Consider the following 21935-nt stretch of genomic DNA (forward strand, 5'->3'; position numbering starts at 1 on the left):
AAAGAAATGTTTGCTCGATACCCCACAACACAAACCGGGAATTAATTTAGAGAGAAATTTTAGTCAATCGAGTGACAATCCATCTAGGGTCCACCTTCCTCTTTTCTAGCCCCAATATTACACCTTCTGCTCACACATTAGAGCAGTTAACCGAAGATTCCAGGAGAAAGGCCAAAGACAGAAGACAACCGGGGGAAATGGAAAGCCAAGATGAGCCTAGATCTTCTGACACTGGTCATAGCATTTCATGAAATTCACTCCTAGAACGGAATTAAAATGTCTCGTCTACTGCACTTACTCTTTTGAAGCTAACTATATTTCTCTCGATTCAGAAAGAGCCTTTCAAAATTACGTGTCTTCGAGGTACTAAAAGAACAAGCTTTATCATTTCTGTGCTCTGTTGTGTTCTGATTTCCTTCTTCCTGATCTTTCCTCCTACACGGTCTTTTCCATCTCATTCTAAATAGTCTCGCCATCCCATAATTTCTAAGCTGGCGCCAAAGCACGCAGGATCAGCTCTGGAACAACAAGGATAGTTTTCATTCCGTCTCAATCTTGTTGCTGAAAAGCTCCAACACACAGCCATCAACTGGGTCTCTGACTGTTATCACTGCCCACTTTCTTGTCATGATCGGCTATTCCTCTGGGAACCTGCAGGGGAGACGCCTAACAAGAGGGTCTAGAGCTGAGAGGAAGCAATTAGGTTCCAAGCACCCAGAGCCAGTGCAGAGTCCTACCAGGGTCTCTTTCTTTCTTTTTAATGTTTGTTTGCTTTTGAGAGACAGAGAGAGAGAGAGAGACAGAGAGAGAGAGAGAGAGAGAGAGAGAGAGAGAGAATGTGAACGNGGGGGGGGGGGGGGGAGAAACAGGGACACAGAATGCAAAGCAGGCTCCAGCTGTTAGCACAGAGCCTGACGCGGGACTCGAACCCACGAACCGTGAGATCATGACCTCAGCCAAAGTCGGACACTCAACTGACTGAGGCACCCAGGCGCCCCTACCAGAACCTATTTCTTTTGGATGTCCCACATTATAAGCCTGTTCTTTGATTTCACTGACCATACATATCGGATCACCTTCTTGCCCCTTGAACAATGAGTCGGGCTGTTTTACACCCCTTGTTTCACATAAATACAATCCTCCTGACCTCTTCTGCCTTACTAAAAGCAAAACAATTAACAAAAGTATGTGAATGCATAAGCCTTGGGAACACCATTTTAATTATTCACTGAACGGTAGTTTGGCCAGCCTCTAGTGGGGGTGGTAACAGCCCCAACAACTACCCCAGACCCCAACTTTCAGACACCATCCTACAATGGGAATAACCAATGAATAACTGACTCGAAGCACTATTTTTGTACATGCGCATGCACACACACACACACACACACACGAAGATCCAGAATATTTATTTCCTGAGCAACTACTATTAAATCTGAGAGTCCTCTAAAGTAATTTAAGGTGGTCAATACAATATTTTTTTTTAAAGTTTATTTATAGGGGGGTGGGCAGAGAGAGAAAGGGAGAGACAGAATTCCAAACAGGCTTTGCCTTGTCAGTGCAAAGCCTGACACAGGGCTCTATCTCACATACCGTGAGATCATGACCTGAGCTGGCGCTTAACCGACTGAGCCACCCAGACGTCCCTCAATAGAATATTTTAGAGAGATGTGTATATCTTTTCATTAGACTCTAAAGCTAGTCTATGAAAATCCTTATTACTCATCTGAAATTTAAAGTTCTACATATTAAGCCATGCTTGTTCTCATCATTCACAGGAGCTCAAAACTTCCACCAGGCAATAAGCTGACTCCTCTGGCCACCTGGATTCTAGAATGGCAATCCAGTAAATGATAATCCTGTAGCCTAAAATAATGAGTGACCTTTCCCAAGCATCCCATTACTAAATTAAGCAGTCACACCAGAGACACAAAACTATAGTGCCGAAAGGGAAAATGTTGTTGAATAATTTTCAACAGAAAGACAAAGCACCTTGATAAAGATATCAATAAAGCAAAGGTATGAATCACTTCCTACTTCTGACCCAACCTACTGTATACTCTACCAGAGATACCAAATCATAGTTCACTTAGGGAGGCAAGAGGACAGAACAAATGCGATGGAGGGTTTTGCCTGCTTTACATATTATCTGTTGTTGTTGTTGTTGTTGTTGTTAGTGGGTTCAGCTAAAGAGGATTAAAACAAATACTCTGGAATTTAAAATAAGCTCTTAAGAAAATATATCATGGGTTAACTTAAGGAAAAATAAAGAATTTCAGGGAATACAGCCAGAGTTCACTTCTAAAACTATTTTTGACCTTCCAATACAGAAAGGATTTGAATTATTTCCCAAGGACAGATGCCTCCAAGCAGATAGGGCTACATGACAGGCTAAATGTGGAAAACAAAAGAATTAACCATTGTACAATCCAAAAGTCCATTTTTTTAACAAAAAGAGAGACTGTACAGCAAGGAAGAGGGGCAGACAGAGGGGGAGAGAGAGACAAAATCCCAAGCAGGCTCCACACTCAGCATAGAGCCTGACATGGGGCTTGATCCCACAAGTTTGGGATCATGACCTGAGGTGAAATCAATATTTGGACACTCAACCGACTGAGCCACACAGGCACTCCAAAGTCCAGGCTTAACTCTACCTCAGAATTCAAATACAAGTGCCAACTATATCCCTTCCCACTGGGTCTAATACATATGAATTTGAGATTAGAACAACAAACGTGCCTGAGCCGCCGCTACTTAACACGAGGTGCTGAATTACGGAGGCTCTGCCGGATGAGCTCCGCATCTGTGACTCCATCACAATGGGGCATGCTTCTTGGGCTTCAGCAATGAGGTCCACGGACATTGAAACCCATTATCTGAATCCCCACTATGTGTCAGCACCATGTAGGGTGGGCTCTGAGAGCTGAGGGCAAGTTTCCTCAGTGCTGCCAGGGGGAGATAAAGGCACCTTCTTATAGCTACCTCTTCAATTATTCACGGTAACAGGACACAGACCCACAGACATAGCTAGAATCCACAGGAAGATCTCAAATTTCTTTTTGCTTCTATTTGCCACACTTTCCCCCAACATTAATAAAGCTGATAAATAAAGTAAGTATTTCAAGAACATTAGCAGTTTTAAAAGTTAGTACCTGCTGATGTTTGCAATGTTGTAATTGTTTTTTATCGCCCTCTATGAAAAATACCGGTAATGTACAAGCAATTCAATGAGCTCATCTCTTCCTTACTTTAAATCACACCTCAAGGCATATTTCCCCTTCCAGAGAAATGTTCCATTCATCTTCTCCATCCTAAAAGTCACCAGCTCAACAAATACTCCACCCCCTAACTGTGGAGTATTTCCTAACTGTGGAGTATTTCCTAACTGTGGCTATCTACCTTTTAAGAGTGACGAGAAAAGAAAAAAAGCTGGAAAGCGGGCAAAGCAGAGAGAAAAACCAATGTCCCACATAACGCATAGGCTAAGGAGCTCTGAATACCAGAGCTAATTATAATTTGCAACACCCAAACCTGCTGAGTATACCTGCTGAAGCACCGTCAACTGAATGAAAATGAATATACCCTGCAAACCACCTATTTACTCCAACAAGTCACTTCGGTTCTGTAGAGGGGATTATTCTTTAAGGCATGCCAAGTATTTAAATTTTGCCATATATCTACAAGTCACAAATTAACAGTGCCAGAGTCATTAGCAGGACAAAAATGCAACCTTTCTAACGAGTTCAATAGTGCTCATTTCTGCTTGAACAGGTGGGAAATCTGGTTGAAGTTTTATCATTGAATTCATGAGCGAGGAAATCGCCAGGTTCAAAGAGTCAACAGATAGCCACCCCATATACCCACCCACCCCCATCCCGTGCACTCAATCTGAAAATACCTCGACATGTCATTCTCGATTATTTTCATGGAACGAGAGTTGTATGTTCTGATAAAAATTCACTCTGAAGAACACAGTGTAAGAGGAAACAGTATGGCAACAAAGGTAAAGAGAAGTGCACTGCTGGTGTGATACCATTTTCAAGACTCTCTGGACAGTAACATTTGAAGAGCAAAGATTCTCTCTTTGATAAGCCTGGGGTCTCACCTGTCTCAATGGGAAGTTACACTTCGTATACAAGTCACATTTTAAAAACGGGGGTGGGGTGGGGAGGGAGCTTATTTTACGTATCTTGACAATGAGGTTGTACTTCCACCTACCCTGATAGCAAATAAAAAGAAAGAACTGCATCTGACCATGACTCAAGCTGAAAGACAAAGGACGCCACTTTCTAGGCACACTGGAGATTGTTTGCCAGAATATGGAGATGTAGCTCATCTCGATTATCTATTAAATTCTTCAGACAAAACAAAGCATTTGCTCCAAGTGGGCAAGATGGGAGGTGGCTGGGATGAAATGGGGGGCCCGAATCTGTAGAAGGCAATACACGGTCACGGGACCCCTCTGTCATCACGCAGGTGTGCTGCCCAAGGATAAAGTTACCAGACTGGTGACAGGTACCTAGATGTCCCCTTTGCAGATCAACATAAGTTCTGAAGAATTTTGAAGAATAAGTCATATTATCTTCAAAAATGACACTCTGCCCTGACAAAGAAGAGATTAATGAATATTTGAATTGTACATGAAAAATGTTATGAAAAGTATAAGAAAACACCTACTCACTAAAATGATAAACTTCCATCCTGGGGCGGGGGCGGGCGGGGAACTTCCCTAAGGGAGATGAGCGGTAAATTCATGTTTATGATTTTTATGAACAGAACTTATGAAAAGGGCAGCCCATAACTCTAAAAGCCCTGCACATTTCTATGGCAACTTTTGAGTTTCCATAACTGGGGTCATAAAGCACTGACTGATAGATTTCAATTTCACTTGGGGCTAAATATTGCCAAGTTTTCTATTTCGCTAACAAATCAGACAGGATTAGAAATATCGCCAGAAGTTTTCTTTCATAACAGTGAATATTTTTGAAAGAAAATTACAAGGCAGAAAATAATTTAAGAGTCCTACATACACCATACGTTTTGATCACTCCAAATGGTGCTTACCTGTTTTTTTACTGAACGACTGCTCATGATTTTTTCTACCACTGGACCTTCTGCATCTACAGATTCCTGAAACAAACAAACAAACAAACAAGGAGACGACATCAATCCAAATGGAAAATATCTCATTCCAAGCTATAAAAACAGGGAGTCATTCCTTTTGCATCCTACCTCCATACGCTTTCAATTCATACCCTTTAAATCATACCCATTTAGTCACCAGTGGGAAACAGGGCTGTGAAGGAAAAGACTCTTGCTCTCCAGAAAGGCAAAAGGAAGGTCTGTGTTTATTACTTTACGATTATGTGGTTTAATTGCATGGACGAGCAGGGGTCCCTAAAGCCGAGAGCATTCAGAAACTCCAGCTGCCAAGAGAAAACAATCTCGGCACGACAGCAGCCAAAAATGTAACTTTTCCTCATCTATACCCATGGGGTAAATATACTCATCATTCTGTTATTGGAGGCAGCTTTCATCTATGTCGGTCACATAAAACGTTATGCAACAACTTAACATAGCACAAATTACCAAATAAAGTAACAAACTGCATCCAATATACTTTTCAATGGGTCACCAGTTTGTTAACTAAACTACAGTAATGGTAACAAAGGGGGCATTAAAAAAACAAAAAAGATCTTTACAATAATCAATCCTACATCACTACCCATATTTTACACAAACTATTTTATCCACCATTTACATTGCACAGAGAATAAAGTATGCCCTGCTGGGTACTACAAGGCAGTAATTTCATAAAGGGGTTCTGACGGTGCCTAACAGCAGGAGCCACGCCGGAGTGGCTTATTAAAGTCCCAGAAACTACAGCTCTGAATTCTTCAGAGGTAAATTCAGCCTCCTTGCATCCTAGCTCTGACTCTTCCTCAACACAGACCATCAATTCCCCAAAAGTGTGTCAAATTACATATCAGAGGCTTATATAAAAATAAATTTCAGTGACCAGGGCTTTTTAAAAGACACTGCTAAACAACTAATTTCCCACAGCACGCTAGCCAGCGGCAAACGAACGTTCTCCGGCTCAGAGGCCACGGCGTTCACGGAGCTTGTCGGCTCCCAGCTATTCAGTGTCCAGTCCACCTTCTACGAAGCACACAGAGCCGCTACCTGCTGCTCTGACTGTGAGGTGTTGGAGGGGGAGTCCCTCCCAGCAGCATCTGCGTCATCTGCTTCCTCGTCGGAAATCTTGAACTCCAAGTCTTCCGTGTATCGCTTTCGCTTCACCTGCCTGCTGGAACGTCTCTTCTAAGAAAACAAAAACGAAAACAAACACACACACACACACACACACACAAAAACAACAGAGCAGGTTTAAAAAGCTGTCACTGATGCTCATTATAACTTCTTGGGAATGGTAAGAGATTGATTCTTAAAAATTCATCTTAAAGAAGAGCTGGTAGCTTTAATGCTGTAAATCACACAAGAAACCACAGGGGCAATGCACATATTGGAAATGGGGTAAGCCGCCACCCCCAGCTACCAGGCCTTCAGCTGGGGAATGGGAGTCACGACCAACCGGATTCCTTACTCAGGCAGTGCATCGCTCAAAAGGAGAAACAATACAGAAGCTGGATGACGGTCGCTAGGGATTCGTTATACTTTTCTCTCTACATTTGTATATTTTAAAGTGTTTCCAATAGAAGATCCAAAGAAGTGAAGGCATTAGAAGAGAACCTGTAAATTATTAAGTTCTCTATAAATGCTGAAATGGTATTTCAGCAGGCCATTTAAATAAAAAGCTTGACTGTAATCTTGGCCCTAAAAGAAACAGTCTGAAAATTCTTGAAGAGATGGATGGAATGGCAGACTTTCTCAGGAAGGACTATAAAAAGTAATTTTTTTTCCTTTGGTTAAATTTTTTACCACACTGATTGAAATGTAAAATACTGACAACAGCTGGTATGAGTAGGATTGTTGGCAAAATGGGTCCTTTCCCACCCAAGTGACCAAAATAGAACCCAATCTGCCTGTGTGGGATAGTGTGGTCGTATCTATCAAAATTTTAAGCACGCCCACCCCTGACCTAGCAATTGCACTTCTAGTAAGGGACATAGACCCGACTTCAGAACACCTGCAAGAGAAACTATAAAATAAAAGAGAAATGAAAGGCACGTAATAAGTACTTTATAATTCTAAGATAACAAAAAAGCGTATGCATCTACTTTGTATGTGAGGAGCATCAACACATAAACTCCTCAAGACAAAGACATTGAGTGCCTTGTGTACTTCTCTATGACTCAGTTTGCTAAAAGAAAAAAAGAAAAAAAAACATATATGTAAATATTTTCAAAAAAAAAATCTTAAAAGACAACAGACAAACTGCTCATTGCTGTCAGTTCAGAGAGTGAAGTGAATGGAGCAGGAGGAGTTTTACACTTTTTGTTCAAACTAATTTTAGTTTGACCTTTCTGGCAAAGAACTGGTTTTGTCCGTTAATTAAAAACGAGGAGAAATTACCTTTCCTTAAAGTATTTGGTAAAATCTAACCTGACTGTAAAATGATATGTGTAAATCATTTCAATCGCTGATAAATATAAGACTACACCTTACAGGTGCATTCATGAAGCACACAGAATGAATAAAAATACTGAGAAATGAACACTTATGAACTTTTTCTAAGGATTATGTAATCAAACTTTTTAAACAAGCTGGTCGGTAAGGCAGAGCGAGAGCCCCCTTCCCCCCCCCCGCCCCCCACAACCATGTAGACCCAGGAGGACCAAGCAAGGATGTATGGGGCTCAAGTCGGGACCAAGGAAGCCCGGCACCTTGTCGCCGAGGGTAGAGCTGGCCAGTTGTTTTATTATGTTTATGTTCTCTCTGCTCTCAAGAGGGGGTCTGAGACAGCTCACAGCACAAAGTCGGTTTAACATGACCATCAGATGAGTTGTTCGAGACTCTGAGCCCTGAACCCTGCACTGCCATGACTGCAGGGGTGCAAGCGCCTTTCTGACTCACAGGGACTAGGGGCATCATCTGATTAGCAGACTTCCTAGTGACTTAGGCCAGGGGGAGCAGCAGCGGGGGCCAGAGCCACCGGCCTTCTTGGCCAGCCCTGCCCAGGAGCCAACTCCAGGTCACAATCTGAGACTGTTCCCGACATCACGGGAGGCAGTTTGAACTTGTGAGCCCTGGAGTTGAGTGCTGAGTTTTCGAACTAGCCTAGGTCCTCACCAGGCCACGTTGAACAAGGTATTTTGTGGACCTCAGTTTTGTGGTCTGCAGAGTGGGATTAATGACAGCATACCGTGAAGATCACACGAGGGAACTGGATCACGTAACGGAATTCATTTGAAGCATTTAGAGCAGTGCATGGTACGTACTAATGCCAGGGGCAATTAGTAGGATTAAGGTCATCATTAATTCGCTCTACCTTGCCAAATAAAACTCAGGAAGCACTGAGGCTACAAAGCTGAGCTACCTTGCATGGCTTCCTTTCTCTCTACCCAAAGCTGATCCAAAGTGACGACTGCTCTTAGGCCCACTTCACCGTCCCTCCCTTCTCAACTCTCAGTCTCTTTAAGGTAGAAGAGGCTGTTATCAGAAACAATGTTTTCATTTTGTGAAATTTTAGTTAATAGGTCAATTTAATTCAATTGAAATGGATCGATCTGTATTTTCATCTTGTTTGTCATCAGCATCAGGAGGAACGCACTACCGGTGACCTAGTGACGCATCTGTGATGTGTTGTCAGGCGTCCCTGGTCAGGGCATGCACGGAATTCTTGCAGCCTGAGCAGTAAACGCCCTCAGGTAGAGTCCGAGACAAAGCCACTTCACGCCACCTCTCACTACTGAAGAAATGTTCCACAACCATAAAACAGGAAGCTCTTCTTTCTCCAAACAGAAACTTATGATTAGGGGATATAACTTTTCTTAATTACGGAAGTTTCTCCTCGCATCAGCTTTGTGTTACAAATCTAGGCAGTAGTGATGGGGTTAGTTAGTAGTGGAAATGACGTCACTTCGTAAGAGCAAAACACCTCAAAATACAATCAGAGCTCCATTTTCTGAAAAAGGTCTGTGTTATTATGGCGTCTCTACCTTCTAAATAATAATAATTGATCTTAAGTTTGTTAATTTAGGGTATCAAGAGTCTTTTTACAATTTCCCAACATAAAATGAATATATTACACAATATGCTTCTTCTATGGTCTGTTAAACTATTACCTGAAAGAGTCCTGTGAAATCAAAGTGTAAGCGCTCCCTTTAAGCCCTAACTCAAAACGTCTGAATTGACACGATCTGATTTGACCTGTTATTTTTGCAGGTCAACCTGTTCGACTCGACTGCTTTAGAAAAGCAACACTCCATGTAGTTAAAGCAGCCGTCCTCAAAGAGAAGATTTAAATGTGTTTCCATGATCTCTCTCTTGTAGTATTTGGAGACACGATTTTGAGTTAAAATTATATGGCGGGTACTGGTTTAAGCAAATCAATCACAGAACTTTAAACCCTTCATGCATCTCCTACCGGAAGAAACAACCAGCAGTCAGCATCACTTCCTGTGTCAGAGAGACAGAGAAAAAAACCTGCCTGCAAAGTCAGATCTCCTTGTGTGGCTGCCTGTAGTAGCTACTGCACCCCTAACTGTGAGCACTAGCCAATTAGAAGGCAGGCACTCATGTTCGCTGGAATTGAGCAGCATTTTTCTATAACTGAAATGCAGAAGGAAAAAATTAATATTTCATAAAGTCCAATTGAGTCTCTATTAATACAAATACTTTTAAGGAACAGCAGCGTCATTTGTGAGAGAACAATGGAATTTTCTTGGCCTGTGTGAATAAATCTTTTCGGTGTTGTCCAAACACTACTGTCAGAAAGGTCCCAGATTAGGCACACACGATTCAGGAAAAAACACGCCTTGAGCATAAAAACAAAATGCAAAAGCATTAAAATACTTCAGTTTAAAAGTCCTTCAACAATTAAAAAATGATGCCTACTTACCTTTCCTATCCTTTCAGTGATGTGTGAAAGGAAAATTACAACATTAACCTGAACTGCCAGGGGTGTCCAAGGTTAGTTACAGAACCAAACCAAACCACAGTCATTCACACACGCGCTCTCTCTCTTTCCTCTCCCTTTCAGGCCCTCTTAGCTGAAGCCATTCTGTGACATTACAGGTATCAGGAAGGTCTACAGGAAAACAGACAGACAGACCAGCAAGACAAAAACCAAAACCAACCCTAGCTGAAATTCTTTAGAAGAGAGCTGCATACTGCCAAAAAAAATTTTTTTCTAACTCTGAAGCGAACTGGTGGAGGTCTAGGTAGCCAGTGCTCAGTGTGGACTGAACGATCAGGAAAAGACAAGCAGGCGGTTAGGGGCCGACTTCCTATGCCAGCAGGACTCCTCAGTGACTGCTCCTTGATAACTCAGATGTCATTCACAGAAGGGACATTCCTAGCCATCCCAGTGGGCCGTACTGGCATGCTTCCAGAGAATGTAACAAGGACATAATTTTTAACGGTCACGTGTAGGGCCTCTCCCCTTGTAGCCCAATCAGTGAAGGCAGCGCGCTTTACACGCGAGAGCCTAAATCCCTAAGGTTTATTTCGGTCTTTCAACTGCTCCCTATAAAATTCTCCAAAAGCCAGGAGAATGTAACACTGGAAAGTTCTGCACAACTGCCATCCAGAGAGTCACTGACTTGGTCATAGAAACTGGATAACTACATGACGAAATATCTCGACTCTTACAGATTACCATGTTGGTTTTTTGTTCTGCAAAATAAAAGAACTGACGAGCAACCAAACTTCAGAGAAAATCGGAAGTGTGAGCAAAGCTTCAAATGAAGCACTATATTAATAATATGCTAACACGAATATTTATGTAAACATCGGAAGATACATTTGCAGAAGTAAATGAAGATACCCAGCTTTACTTATCACGGAGTCAAAGATGACAAAACCGAGACGTCAGGAGTTTAATTTCGTGTTGGCCCCCTAGCTCTCCTCACTATGGATATGATGTTCCAGAAAACAATAAAGCCATCTTTAAAGCAGCTCTAATAACAAAGACAGGGAAGGTCTGGGGTACCTGATACGCGGCTAAAGTTACCCATGCTAAATCACCAGGGCTTGGGATCAGAATAATGGTATTACCTGAACACCTGGGTCCTCATCTTCTTCAGGAGGAGGAGATGGTGGGGGCGTTTTGTCTAAGTCTGAATTTTCAGAACCTTCTGTTTTTCCCTTGTTGACCTTTTTCTTCAAAGCACTTGCTTCTGAATCAGGTTTCTTATTACTAGAATTCAAAGTGGATCACTTAGTGTTCACTTTTTAATGAGGTTTTCCACATGCCCCATGCCTTACATTTCCCACGTTAATATCCCGCAAGTATCAATGACAACTGATAAATCAATGCGCGTTGGCCACGTACAGTTAAATGGCACTCTCAGTGAAGCCTTTATGGCAAAGCCCCACATCGATGACCTTCGGCAAACATCTGACCTACTTAAAAAGAAATTTCATGCAAAGACTCCCAATACCACCCGGAGTACGTGTGCTCTCTATAGACAATGCAAAACCCCTGCCCGTACACCAAACCGTAATGACAAATCAGATTAAGAAGCACTTTTGCTGTCAAGTTTTTAAGGCACAGGATGTGTTTTGTTTTGTTTTTTAATGTCAAGGAAAACTAGACTATAATGACCATTTCTTTGTGTCTCTTGCAGAGAGTATTAAAACTTCAATTTTAGCCCTTTTTATAACCACCACTACTAGGCGTCTTCTATTACGTCACCCAGCTACATTATCATCCAACGACAGCCTTCTAAATATTTAACAAAATATATGGCAATTTCCTGTTCTACGTGATTTTTCTTAATGCTGTTTTCTTAATTTAAAATAAGCTTCATTTTGGTGCTGGGCATTTTCTTGACGTAGTCACAATAGCCATCCTTCCCAAAGCTTGCTCTCTGAAACACAAAAATATAGCAAAAGCGACCCCAATAATGAAAGCGCCCGTTCCATAGTATATTCCTGCCAGACGTTAATAGGATTTGAATGTTACATAAGTCAAAAGACATGAATGAACTCTGAGAAAATAATTTTTTTAATTTAACTTTACCATTATTGAAAACCTTTATTTGACATTCTTTTAGAATGTACACATAATGCCACTTCCCGTTCCAATTTCCAAACCAGACCCACGGTTTTCTAATACTAATTATCATGTCATACAACATTTAAAATAATCTAACCTCAGCAATGGTTATATTTTCCATTTCTAGAAACTGTAAAATTCTAATAAATTTGAAAACAAGATATTTTAAAACCCTTTAAAAAGTTTATTTATGAAAGTTCATAAATTCCCAGAAAAGGAAGCTGACAGAATGCATTAAACAGCATGTTTTTTCAGCCCAAGCCACTACAAGACACTAAGACGGCTCTAAGCTTTTATTTCAGTAAAGCACACATCACATAAAATATTTTGAAAGTATGTGAGCACAGTAAGGTATCCATCACCCACCTAAAAGGTATCTTAGTAATGAATAAATACAATATTTCGTAGTCCTAAACCTGTTATTTTTAAATACTCGGAGCCTGTTTCTATTTTGTGAAAACATTTCAGCATAGGAAATAGCCACATAAGGAAATAACTTACAAGAATTCAACATTATAGCCAACGGCAGTTAGGTTTCAAGAGTTCTTTGAATTTAAACATGTTTTTAAAAGGCAGGGTCCTAGAACCTTTAAGTCCCAAAAGATCCATGGAAAGAATAATATTTTTTAAATTAAAAAAATCCATACGACAGTTCCTCATCCAACTGTCCTAGTGTTTACGCCACACATGGACAGAAGTCTCCCCTACTATGAGGCTCCATTTCCAGCATTTATTTCCGCTCTAACTGCCACAAATTATACAATACTACAGCTGAACGCTGGGCCCCTTTCCTTTCATCTGCACGCCAAGAGCAATCAGATTACCCTGGTAACCAGCGGTCACATGACCAGCACCTGCTCTTTTGGCTGGATGCCACTGACTAAAGCCATCTGCTTCCCTCAATCAGCTTTCAAACATTCTCAACACCTGCGCTGCAGTGTTTTGTGGTTTCTTTTATCAAATCAGTGCAAAACTGCTTCCAAAACTTTACATATTTCTCAAATTTGTTTAAATCAGAGGTAGGCCTGTCACAGAGTTGAACCCCTGCCAGGTAAAGGAAGTCGGCAGCCAGTGCGGTTCCCGGTGGCCTCTCTGCACCGGCGCGAAGTACACGATTTAAGTTAGTGGGGTTACTGCACCCTGTGTGAACCATCCTATAGGAGTAGAAAGGCTTATCACTGCCTTAAAGCCACCGCAGCCCACGTCCGATGAAATATCAATTTGCTGAAGGAGAGAAGTGCTAATGATTTTCCATCTGCCCTTCCTTCCCCTGAACGAACTGTGTGGAACCACAAGGCTGCTAAGTCTGACAAGACCTCTCCAAACGCTGAGGGAAAGCAAGCCTGTAGCCGGGGAAGCACTCATCTCACATCTGATTACCGAAAGATTTCTAAACTCATTAGACCTTGCACTATTAGCGTTGCTCAGGGACACCAAAGCATTTCCATGCTGACATCTTCTCAGGACATCACTATACAAACCAAAAACAGGCCAAGAAGTCAAAAAAGCTACAAAATCTTCAATGTCCAGCCAAAGACATTCACCACCAAGGACAAGATAAAGTTACGTGAATTAAATTGCCTTCGCTACTGTTTTGCAATCAACTAATGTGGATTTGCAACCAAGTGGTCTATTAAAACTGCCCTGTCTCAAGAAAACCAAAGCCGGAGTTTTTCTTTTAACCAACGAGGGTAACGCGGACCATGGGTTAGACTGATATGAGTCAGACACACCTTGGTTCAAGTTCCAACTCTGTCGTGTATCACCTGAGCGTCTGTGACCCCGGACAAGTCACTTAATTTCCCTTGAGCCTCAGTTCCCTCATCGGTAAGATGAGGTTAGTAATTCCACGTGCCTCCAGGATTCATTATGAGGTTTAAATGGAGGAAAACGGCGGCGGTGTCTGACACCAACGGCCAGTGTGTGCACACACATCCGGAAGGCCAGCAGCCGGGCACGTACTCTGGAACGTCTGGGAACACACTCTCTGGTGTGGCTCACACCCACTTGGGCTGAATCAACTGCAGACTCAGAGACAGAACCCCACTTCACCAGAGATCATTTCCTCTACGCAGCAGGAGTAGAAGCAAAGTCCTTTATCCACAGTCCCCAACACAAGCTACGAGGACAGACAAGCTGACGACACCAAAGGCCACTCCTCTCCATGCCCACGACCACTGCTTTGGTTCAGTTACAACGGTCTCCCCACTGCCTCATCCCCCTCATGATCTACGGGCTGCGCTACCCACTATCGAACTGCAGAGGAGAAAGTACACATTCTACCTCCGGAGTCGCTACTTAATTTAAATCTCCAAGGTTCAAAGCCGGTCTTTCATAATGTCAAAGCACGAACATGGCCATACAAACACTCCTCTCCCAAATTCTAATTGGGAAGGGCTGGAAGGTGCACATGGGCCAGCTCTGCCAGTCGGGGGTAAGAGAATGTTATTAATAAGAAACATCCCGTGAGCTGACACGACAATGCGAGAATGAGGCCACTGAGCTGCTTGGCGCAGATACAGAACCTCGGACAGCTGCCGTGGTGGCGGCTCACGGGTTTGGCCAAGGCCGGCCTCCACGTGGTGACCTACCCGGGGGATGATCACAAGGGTGTGCGGGGAACGCTTTCTCATGCTAGCCCTAAACGGCCTCGGCCCCGGAGATACCATGCCTGACCCCCCTCCTCCCCCGGACCCGCTCTGCCTCCCGCATTTCCTAGTTCAGGGGCACGATGCTGCCCCCAAAACATCACCCGCACATCCACCCTCCACGCGTGAGAACAGTGACCAGCTAAAACTCAACCTGATGGCACCCTTCTGCTTCAAGTCCAATCCCATCTACAATAACGTCTGAGAGTCTGCATTGGCATACAAGGCCTTCTGCAATTTTTGCCACTGGCAACATTACATTTCTTCTTTTCTCACACCCCAAACCCTCCACACCTTTATGTGCAGACACACAGAACTAGCCCCAACACGTACACCTATCACCTCCACTCCCCTCCCGGCTCCACCTACGGCTCTGTAAGACTCAACGAGGCCATCGCTCATTCAAGAGAAGCGTCATCCCACCTCCATGAAAGATGGTGTACCTCCCGCGGTAGCATGACTACAATGCACCAAAATCAAAGCTGTGCGTGCGTGTGTGTGTGCGTGTGAGTGGCTGTCTTTCTCCAACCATCACATAAGCTCAAAAAGAGGAGGAAGTGTGTCCTATTTATCTTTGCTTTCCTACTGCTTGGCAGGTAGGTTCCTTATCAATTTTAGCAGGTTGATTTAACCGCTCAGCACAAGTTAACAGCATGACGACAACAAACCCATATATAGCCCTTACGATGCGCCAGGCACTACTGTAAAGTGCTCTTCTCATTAACTCATTTAAGAAAACTCTACATAGATTCTATGTTTGTGAGGAGACACCAAGAAGCTCAGTTAAATGGGATTAACGTGCTACCAAAATAGAGTGACACTTAGCAAGTTTTCAAAACCAATCCGTCTCTATGCTTCCTCCCGACTCCTAGTCCTTTCATTTCCTCGGCCTTACGTCGCGGCACTGCTGGTGTGACCAGACACGGAGCCACCCACTCCTGAAGCGAGACAAGCCCTCACAACCTTGGAAGAAGCACGATTTTCCGGGGATGGTGCTAGCAGTCTGAAGGGCCACCGTCCCAGCTTTATTTCCATTTCACACTGTTTCGTGAGAGCGGGTCACACTGGTGGGCAGCTGGATGTGCTCAGGGTCCACAGCGTAGTGACATTTAGGTCACCTCTGCTGGACCAGGCTCTGAAGTGCTGCAATTGCCCCCAGTGTGATCCAAGCATATGCCTTTTTAAAAACCATTTATTTATTTATTTATTTATTTATTTTGAAAGAAAGGAATAGAGCAAGGGAGGGGCAGACAGAGGGAAAGAGAATCCTGCGCAGGATCCACACTCCCAACGCAGGGCCCGATGAGGGGCTCGAACCCAGGGACAAGAGATCAAGAGTCAGATGCTTAACCAACTGAGGCCCCCAGAAGCCCCCCCAGCATATGCCACTTTGACGAGAACGCTGAGAACCCAAACTGCATATTCAGAGAATGCATGTCAGGTGGAGAGACATGCTAAGGACGCCCATACCCTTTGCGGAAGGAAGGGTATATATTCAGCTTTGAAGAGTCTACAATGAAGGGCTAAGTGACAGAACCCGAAATGGGGTGGCATGAACTCCTCCCACCTAAGACACAGCACACAGATCACATGTGACAAGGACACAGTCCACGAAGACGTCTGGACAGTGGGAGGGAGCCCCCAGACAGACCCTTCAGACGGGGTGAGTCGGTGCAGATGTCCTCGCCCTGGGGGACCACCCTTGAGGCTGGGGTCCTGAAGAGTAATCAGACTTTGCAGAGACTCAAGCCAGTGTCATCTTTTAGAAGAAGAGTAAAAGGTACTGAAGTATATCCTTGTATTTTACATGCTTAAAAGGTTTTTAAATAAAGAACTGAAACTAATGAAGGAGGGGAGGGAGAGAGACGCTCCTGACACAGGATGTGTGCAGTGTGCTGCGACTCTAAAGATGTCGGCTGCCAAGATAAAGACAAGCTGTCGGGTCAAGGGTCCAATGGTCAGAGAAGAAAAGCATCAAGCCCCTCAACTGGCGTATAGAATATTTCCTCTAAGTTTTTTTAAATTAAAAAAAAATTTTTAATGTTTTATTTATTTCTGAGAGAGAGCATGAGCAGGGGAGGGTAAGAGAGAGAGGAAGACACAGAATCTGAAGACAGGCTCCAGGCTCTGAGCTACCTGTTAGCACAGAACACGACTTTAAATATTTTTTAAAGTTTGTTTATTTATTTTGAGAGAGAGCATGAGCTGGGGAGGGGCAGCGAGAAAGAGAGCTAGAGAGAGAGCGAGAGAGAGAATCCAAAGCAGGCTCTGCGCTGCCAGCATGAAGCCCAGCGGGGGACTCGAACCCGTGAACTGTGGGCCTGAGCCGAAATCAAGAGTGGGACGCTTAACCGGCTGAGCCACTCCTCTAAGTTCGTAAACAATGAAAAAGAAACTTAAAAGAGAAAGAAGCAAAAGGAAAAAGAGACAAGATAAAGTACTAAAAGTTTAAAAGTGTCACTTAAGGCCACATAAAATGGGATACAGCATCAAGTAAAATCAACCCAACAAATAAGACTTTTAAAGAAAGTCCTAAGACGAAATATTGTTTTAATGGCTGAACTAGAATGCAGTACAATGCAGGTAACAGGATAAACTCATGACGACAGAGACAAAGCAGACTCTGGCCGATGGACAGGAAACACAAAGGCCAGCGCCTCCCCGTGAGGCGAAGGCCCCAGGAGCACTCGGGAGACCGGCCCAAACATCCGAGATGCTCCACGGGGCAGCCTTGGACAGAGAGCCTCTGTGCGGGCTGGTGGGCTGGGAGCAAGACCCCTGACCTGCCCCCTGTGCCCGTCTGCCCCCGGCACGGTCAGCCTGCAGGTGCCCTGTCACCCCAGCTCCTAAACCCCACCCACAAGTTCTGCGCCCTGCTCTTCTGGTTGAGAAAGAGAAGCCTTGAGAAGAGAAAGAGAGAGAGAGAAGGGGAGGGGATGCCATTTGACTTCTGAACAACAAACGTATGATTTCAATGACAAATTAATAGGCTTTTTTTTTTTTTTTTAAAGTTCTCTGAAAGTCACTGGATGGAACACCTCTAAGTCATTTCACTTAATCTGTATTGTTTCCTTAAATAGCTCTGCTAGCATCAAGGGCTCCTTAAGTACATTAACTGTGCTAAATTTTTAGGAAGGAAAGAACAAAGAAAGTTGGATACAGAAAGCTAATTTGCTTTCACTTAAAATGAAAGTATATTTCAAACACGCATCATGGCTCATCTTTACATTTTATAATCAAACTTTCCAAGGATGAAGAAACTGAGGGTCAGACAGGCTCCACGCTCAGCCCAAGATGATGCAATGCTGGGACTGTAGCCAAAACCTGCAGGGTCCCGGAGCCCACATTTGCGTCCTGGGATGGGTCCGAAGGCGTCTACCCTCTTCGTGAGGTCGCCCAGGGAGCCCGGTGCTGGCCTGGCCTTCAGGGGTGCCCTTCGGGCCTCAGGAACGTTTCCTGCCGAATGTGTTCTGTGACTTGGGACAATCCCTGGGTAGCCCTCCAGCAACATAAGAACCCTGTCCTGAAGATAGCTACATGGTAGCCCCCTCTTTAAAGAAGAATGTGGAAAGAAGGAGGGGAGGGAGGGGGGAGGGAAAGAGAGAAAGCTCTTCTGATAAGAGCCAGATCCATTTTTAATAATGAATATATATATATTTTTAAATGTCTATTTATTTCCTTTGAGAGTGAGAGAAAGAGAGAGAGAGCAAGGAGAGGAGGGGCAGAGAGAGAGAGGGAGGGAGAGAATCCCAAGCAGTTCTGCACGGTCAGCGCAAAGCCCAGGGAGGGGCGGGAACTCACCAACTGTTACATCGTGACTTGAGCCAAAGTCGAGAGTGGGACACTTAACTGACGGAGCCACTTAGGTCCTCCAATAATGAATATATTGTTGGGGGGGTGGATAAAAACAACTCCTCGGGTAGTCAAGGATTATCACTGAAAATCTAAAGGCTACTGAACTGTGTGGACTGGATCACAACCTGCCAGTAACACAGAAAGGAAGTCTAGTTAGCTGATACGTCCCCTCATCACAGAAGCGCAACACAAACGTTCGCTGCTTTGGCTACGCGGCACCACCTGGCGCCGCAGCGCAACAGAACTGAGCTCGCGACGCGGCACAGCAGTGCCGCAGAAAGCACGCCCTTGGACTGCGGCGTATTCCTCCCCAGGAGCCAGGCGGCAGGCAGAACGTGGCTGCTCGGGCCACATTCTAAGTGCCGCTCTTGTCTCTGCACAGCATTCCCGTGACTCAGGAAGCGGGACATCGGGCTGACGCGGGCAGTCAGAGCCCACTCCCGAGATTCCCTAGATCTTTGATCCGCCAGTGACCAGCACGACAAACGAGACCCACTGCTCGCCCACACTTTAATCAGCTGCCACCCACCTGCAGGGAGGTGGGGAATTAGGCAGAGCAAACGGCCGAACCAACAAGGAGATCTCACCGCCCACCCCCAACAGGAGAAGCCAAAGTGCCGGGACATGACCGTGCTCCTGCAGAGCGAGGCCTACGTACACAGCCAGTGTTCCCACGGCGTCCAAGGGTGTTCTCTCTCTAGCATCGAAATAAAGAAGAACGGCGTCACTTGTCTTGATTCACTGTTTCCCCAGTTAACATGTTGCCGCTGAGCCACGCAGACTTCTGAGAGGCCACGGGAGCCGGCGTTTCAGGCGGCTGGGGCTGGTGCAGCGGCTCTCCCCGCACCCAGGCTCGAAGGGGCCCTCGCCGGGGCAGAGAGAGCTCTGTGGATCATGCGACACATTTCGCATCTGCATAGAACCTCACACTTTTCCAAAGTATTTTCATATGTAGGTATTTTTAATCATCATTGAAAAAATGACCCATGATTCCTTCCGCCCTTTATCTCCCAGTTCTAACATCGCGACCACATACGCCACGGCAGTGGGCGCTCCACCCTAAATTCCACCTGAGAAAGACTGCAAAGGAACGTGTCTCCAGAAAACTCCCCCGTCAGCGTAGCACTGCCGCCCATGGCCTCCTCACCCCTCAACTTTCAACGCATGGGTGCTGCGAGGGGTGGAGGTGGGGTCGAGGCACCCTCTCCCACACAAAACCACAGTGGCGCCAGGCCACCGCTTTCGAGTCTCCTGCGGCTCCCGGAGGGGCAGGAGTCCCAGTGGGCCACCCCTGCATCTGGCACAGAGAGGACTCAGCAGAGCCTGCTGCTTAAGGGTCAGTGTCAGTGGGCACTCTCTTCCCCCAAGGGCTACGAACTCAACCACATGTTGCTAAAGATAGCACAGTCTGTACTCTAGAGTGGCTGATGACTTTCCCTGCCTGCTCATTCAGCAGACTTAAGACACATCAGATAGAGGAAGGGACATAATGTGGCCTGTCACTAGCAAGCGAAAGATTTCTGAGGTGGCCATCCTGAAGGAAAAAAAGGATTGGGGGCTAAAAAGACCTAATGGCTCCCTTTTGAAAGAGAAGATAACTTTTGAGACCAGGAAAGGGGCCGCCTGCTTCCATCCCTTGCCGGGAGCTTGGTTAACGACCCAGAGACCCGGCAGGGCAGGCCAGTGCGTAGAGACGCCTGACGCTCGCAGGTACCTTTCCTCCCTTGCTCCTCTCCGATACTGAAAGGGCTCAGAAGTCCATTTTGTGACCAGATGATTTAAAAAGTCTGTATCCTTCTCTGGAGGCTCGGTGTCCAAAATACTTAATTCAGTATTTTCAATTATCCAATGTTGTAGGTCAAAATTAAATCACTGGGCGTAAAGGAAAGAACAAGAAAACAGAAGAAAAGGTGTGGGTTTAATTTATTTTATTAGCTATGCAACTGATGGAGAGCTATCTGACTCTCTGGGTTTTCTGTACTTATTAAGCAAAACTAGTTCAAAGGCTATGGTTCTTTACTGCAAAGTTTTACATGTATAAGAAAGAGCACACTATAAAATATGTATTGGGTTGCCAAAATATACTGCCATTGGGCTTGCTGGTTGACTAAAAACATTCCTCAGGTACAATGCTGCTACTTTCTTAGATCATAACCGAGAAGACAGTATCTGAAAAGCAAAGTCCCTCAGAAGAAAGTGGCCACATAAATATTAATGATGATGATAGCGCACTTTGCAAAAAATGGTCTTTACATGTTTTTGGTACTTTGTGTATACTTTGTGTTTTTCCAAAAATAGTAGCAGTATGTTTACTGTCCACGTTAAAATAAAATATGTTCATCACTCTTAACTGAGAAACAGCATCTCAGTCTCCTGATACCTTTAATACTGGGAGTGGAAATGGGAGCAAGGAAATCTTGCACCAGCAGCAAACCTCCCATGGCTTCGTCCACGGGGCTTCACTAGTCAAGTCACAATCTTTGGCCAAGTTCCCTTCTTTATGTACATTCCAAGAATCTTTATATAGCTAAATGGACCACTAAATCCTTCAAGAGTCATTCAAAGGAAGCGCTCCCTCCACATTCCCCCTCCTTTCGCGGGCCTTGCATACACAACACAACGCAACTCCTCCTGCTGCAGCTCCTTGAATCCTTCTGTACGCAAAATGGCATCTTCTCCAGCCCACAAATGTCTTAGCTTTTATTTTCAGTATTTGCTGCCAATATTTGAAAGCTATAAGGACACCTGGGGAGAGCACTCAGAAAAAAAATGGGTAGAAAAATACATATTTAACATAAAAGGGAAAGGGGAAAGAAAAATGCTATTTCTATTTCTAACAGAAAAGTGGAATGTGGCCCCTTTTTCTCATTATTAAGATTTTAAAAGTCTTTTTCTGAAATGCTTAATACCTTCTCCTGCCTCTCTACCATGCTATGTAACAGCCTCCGGTAGAGGCTTTTAGGCTCTCCCGCGGACAAGACGACCAGAATTATATTTTCGTGGCCAAAACGGCCAGTTCACGTAGAATGGCCACCAGTCAAGCCTCAGCCACTTTATGGAATGGCAATAGTGAGAGGGACATCTTAAAGGCACACAAAATCAGCCCAGTGATAACAGCCACCCCCTCTGGATGTCCTTTATCACAGAGAGCGCGTGAAAGATGCAAAACGCGCCGTCTCCCTGCCACAGACGTAATGCAGCGGGGGCCAGGCCACCAGTGGGTCACTTGCGTCACCGCCCGCTCGGAGGAC

At 44.5% G+C, this 21935-nt stretch overlaps 1 protein-coding gene across 1 annotated transcript in view; it reads right to left on the bottom strand.

Annotated features, from left to right (window-relative positions):
- The window catches only part of CHD7 (chromodomain helicase DNA binding protein 7), a 188492-nt gene that overhangs the window by 58530 nt on the left and 108027 nt on the right, over nucleotides 1-21935 (bottom strand). The window contains 3 exon segments of the mRNA XM_039249132.1: nucleotides 5065-5130; nucleotides 6184-6321; nucleotides 11179-11320. Of these exon segments, the coding sequence (XP_039105063.1) occupies nucleotides 5065-5130; nucleotides 6184-6321; nucleotides 11179-11320 (346 nt within the window).

Source organism: Hyaena hyaena, unplaced genomic scaffold, assembly GCF_003009895.1.
Source record: "Hyaena hyaena isolate Hyena2069 unplaced genomic scaffold, ASM300989v1 scaffold_327, whole genome shotgun sequence".
Classification (NCBI taxonomy): domain Eukaryota; kingdom Metazoa; phylum Chordata; class Mammalia; order Carnivora; family Hyaenidae; genus Hyaena; species Hyaena hyaena.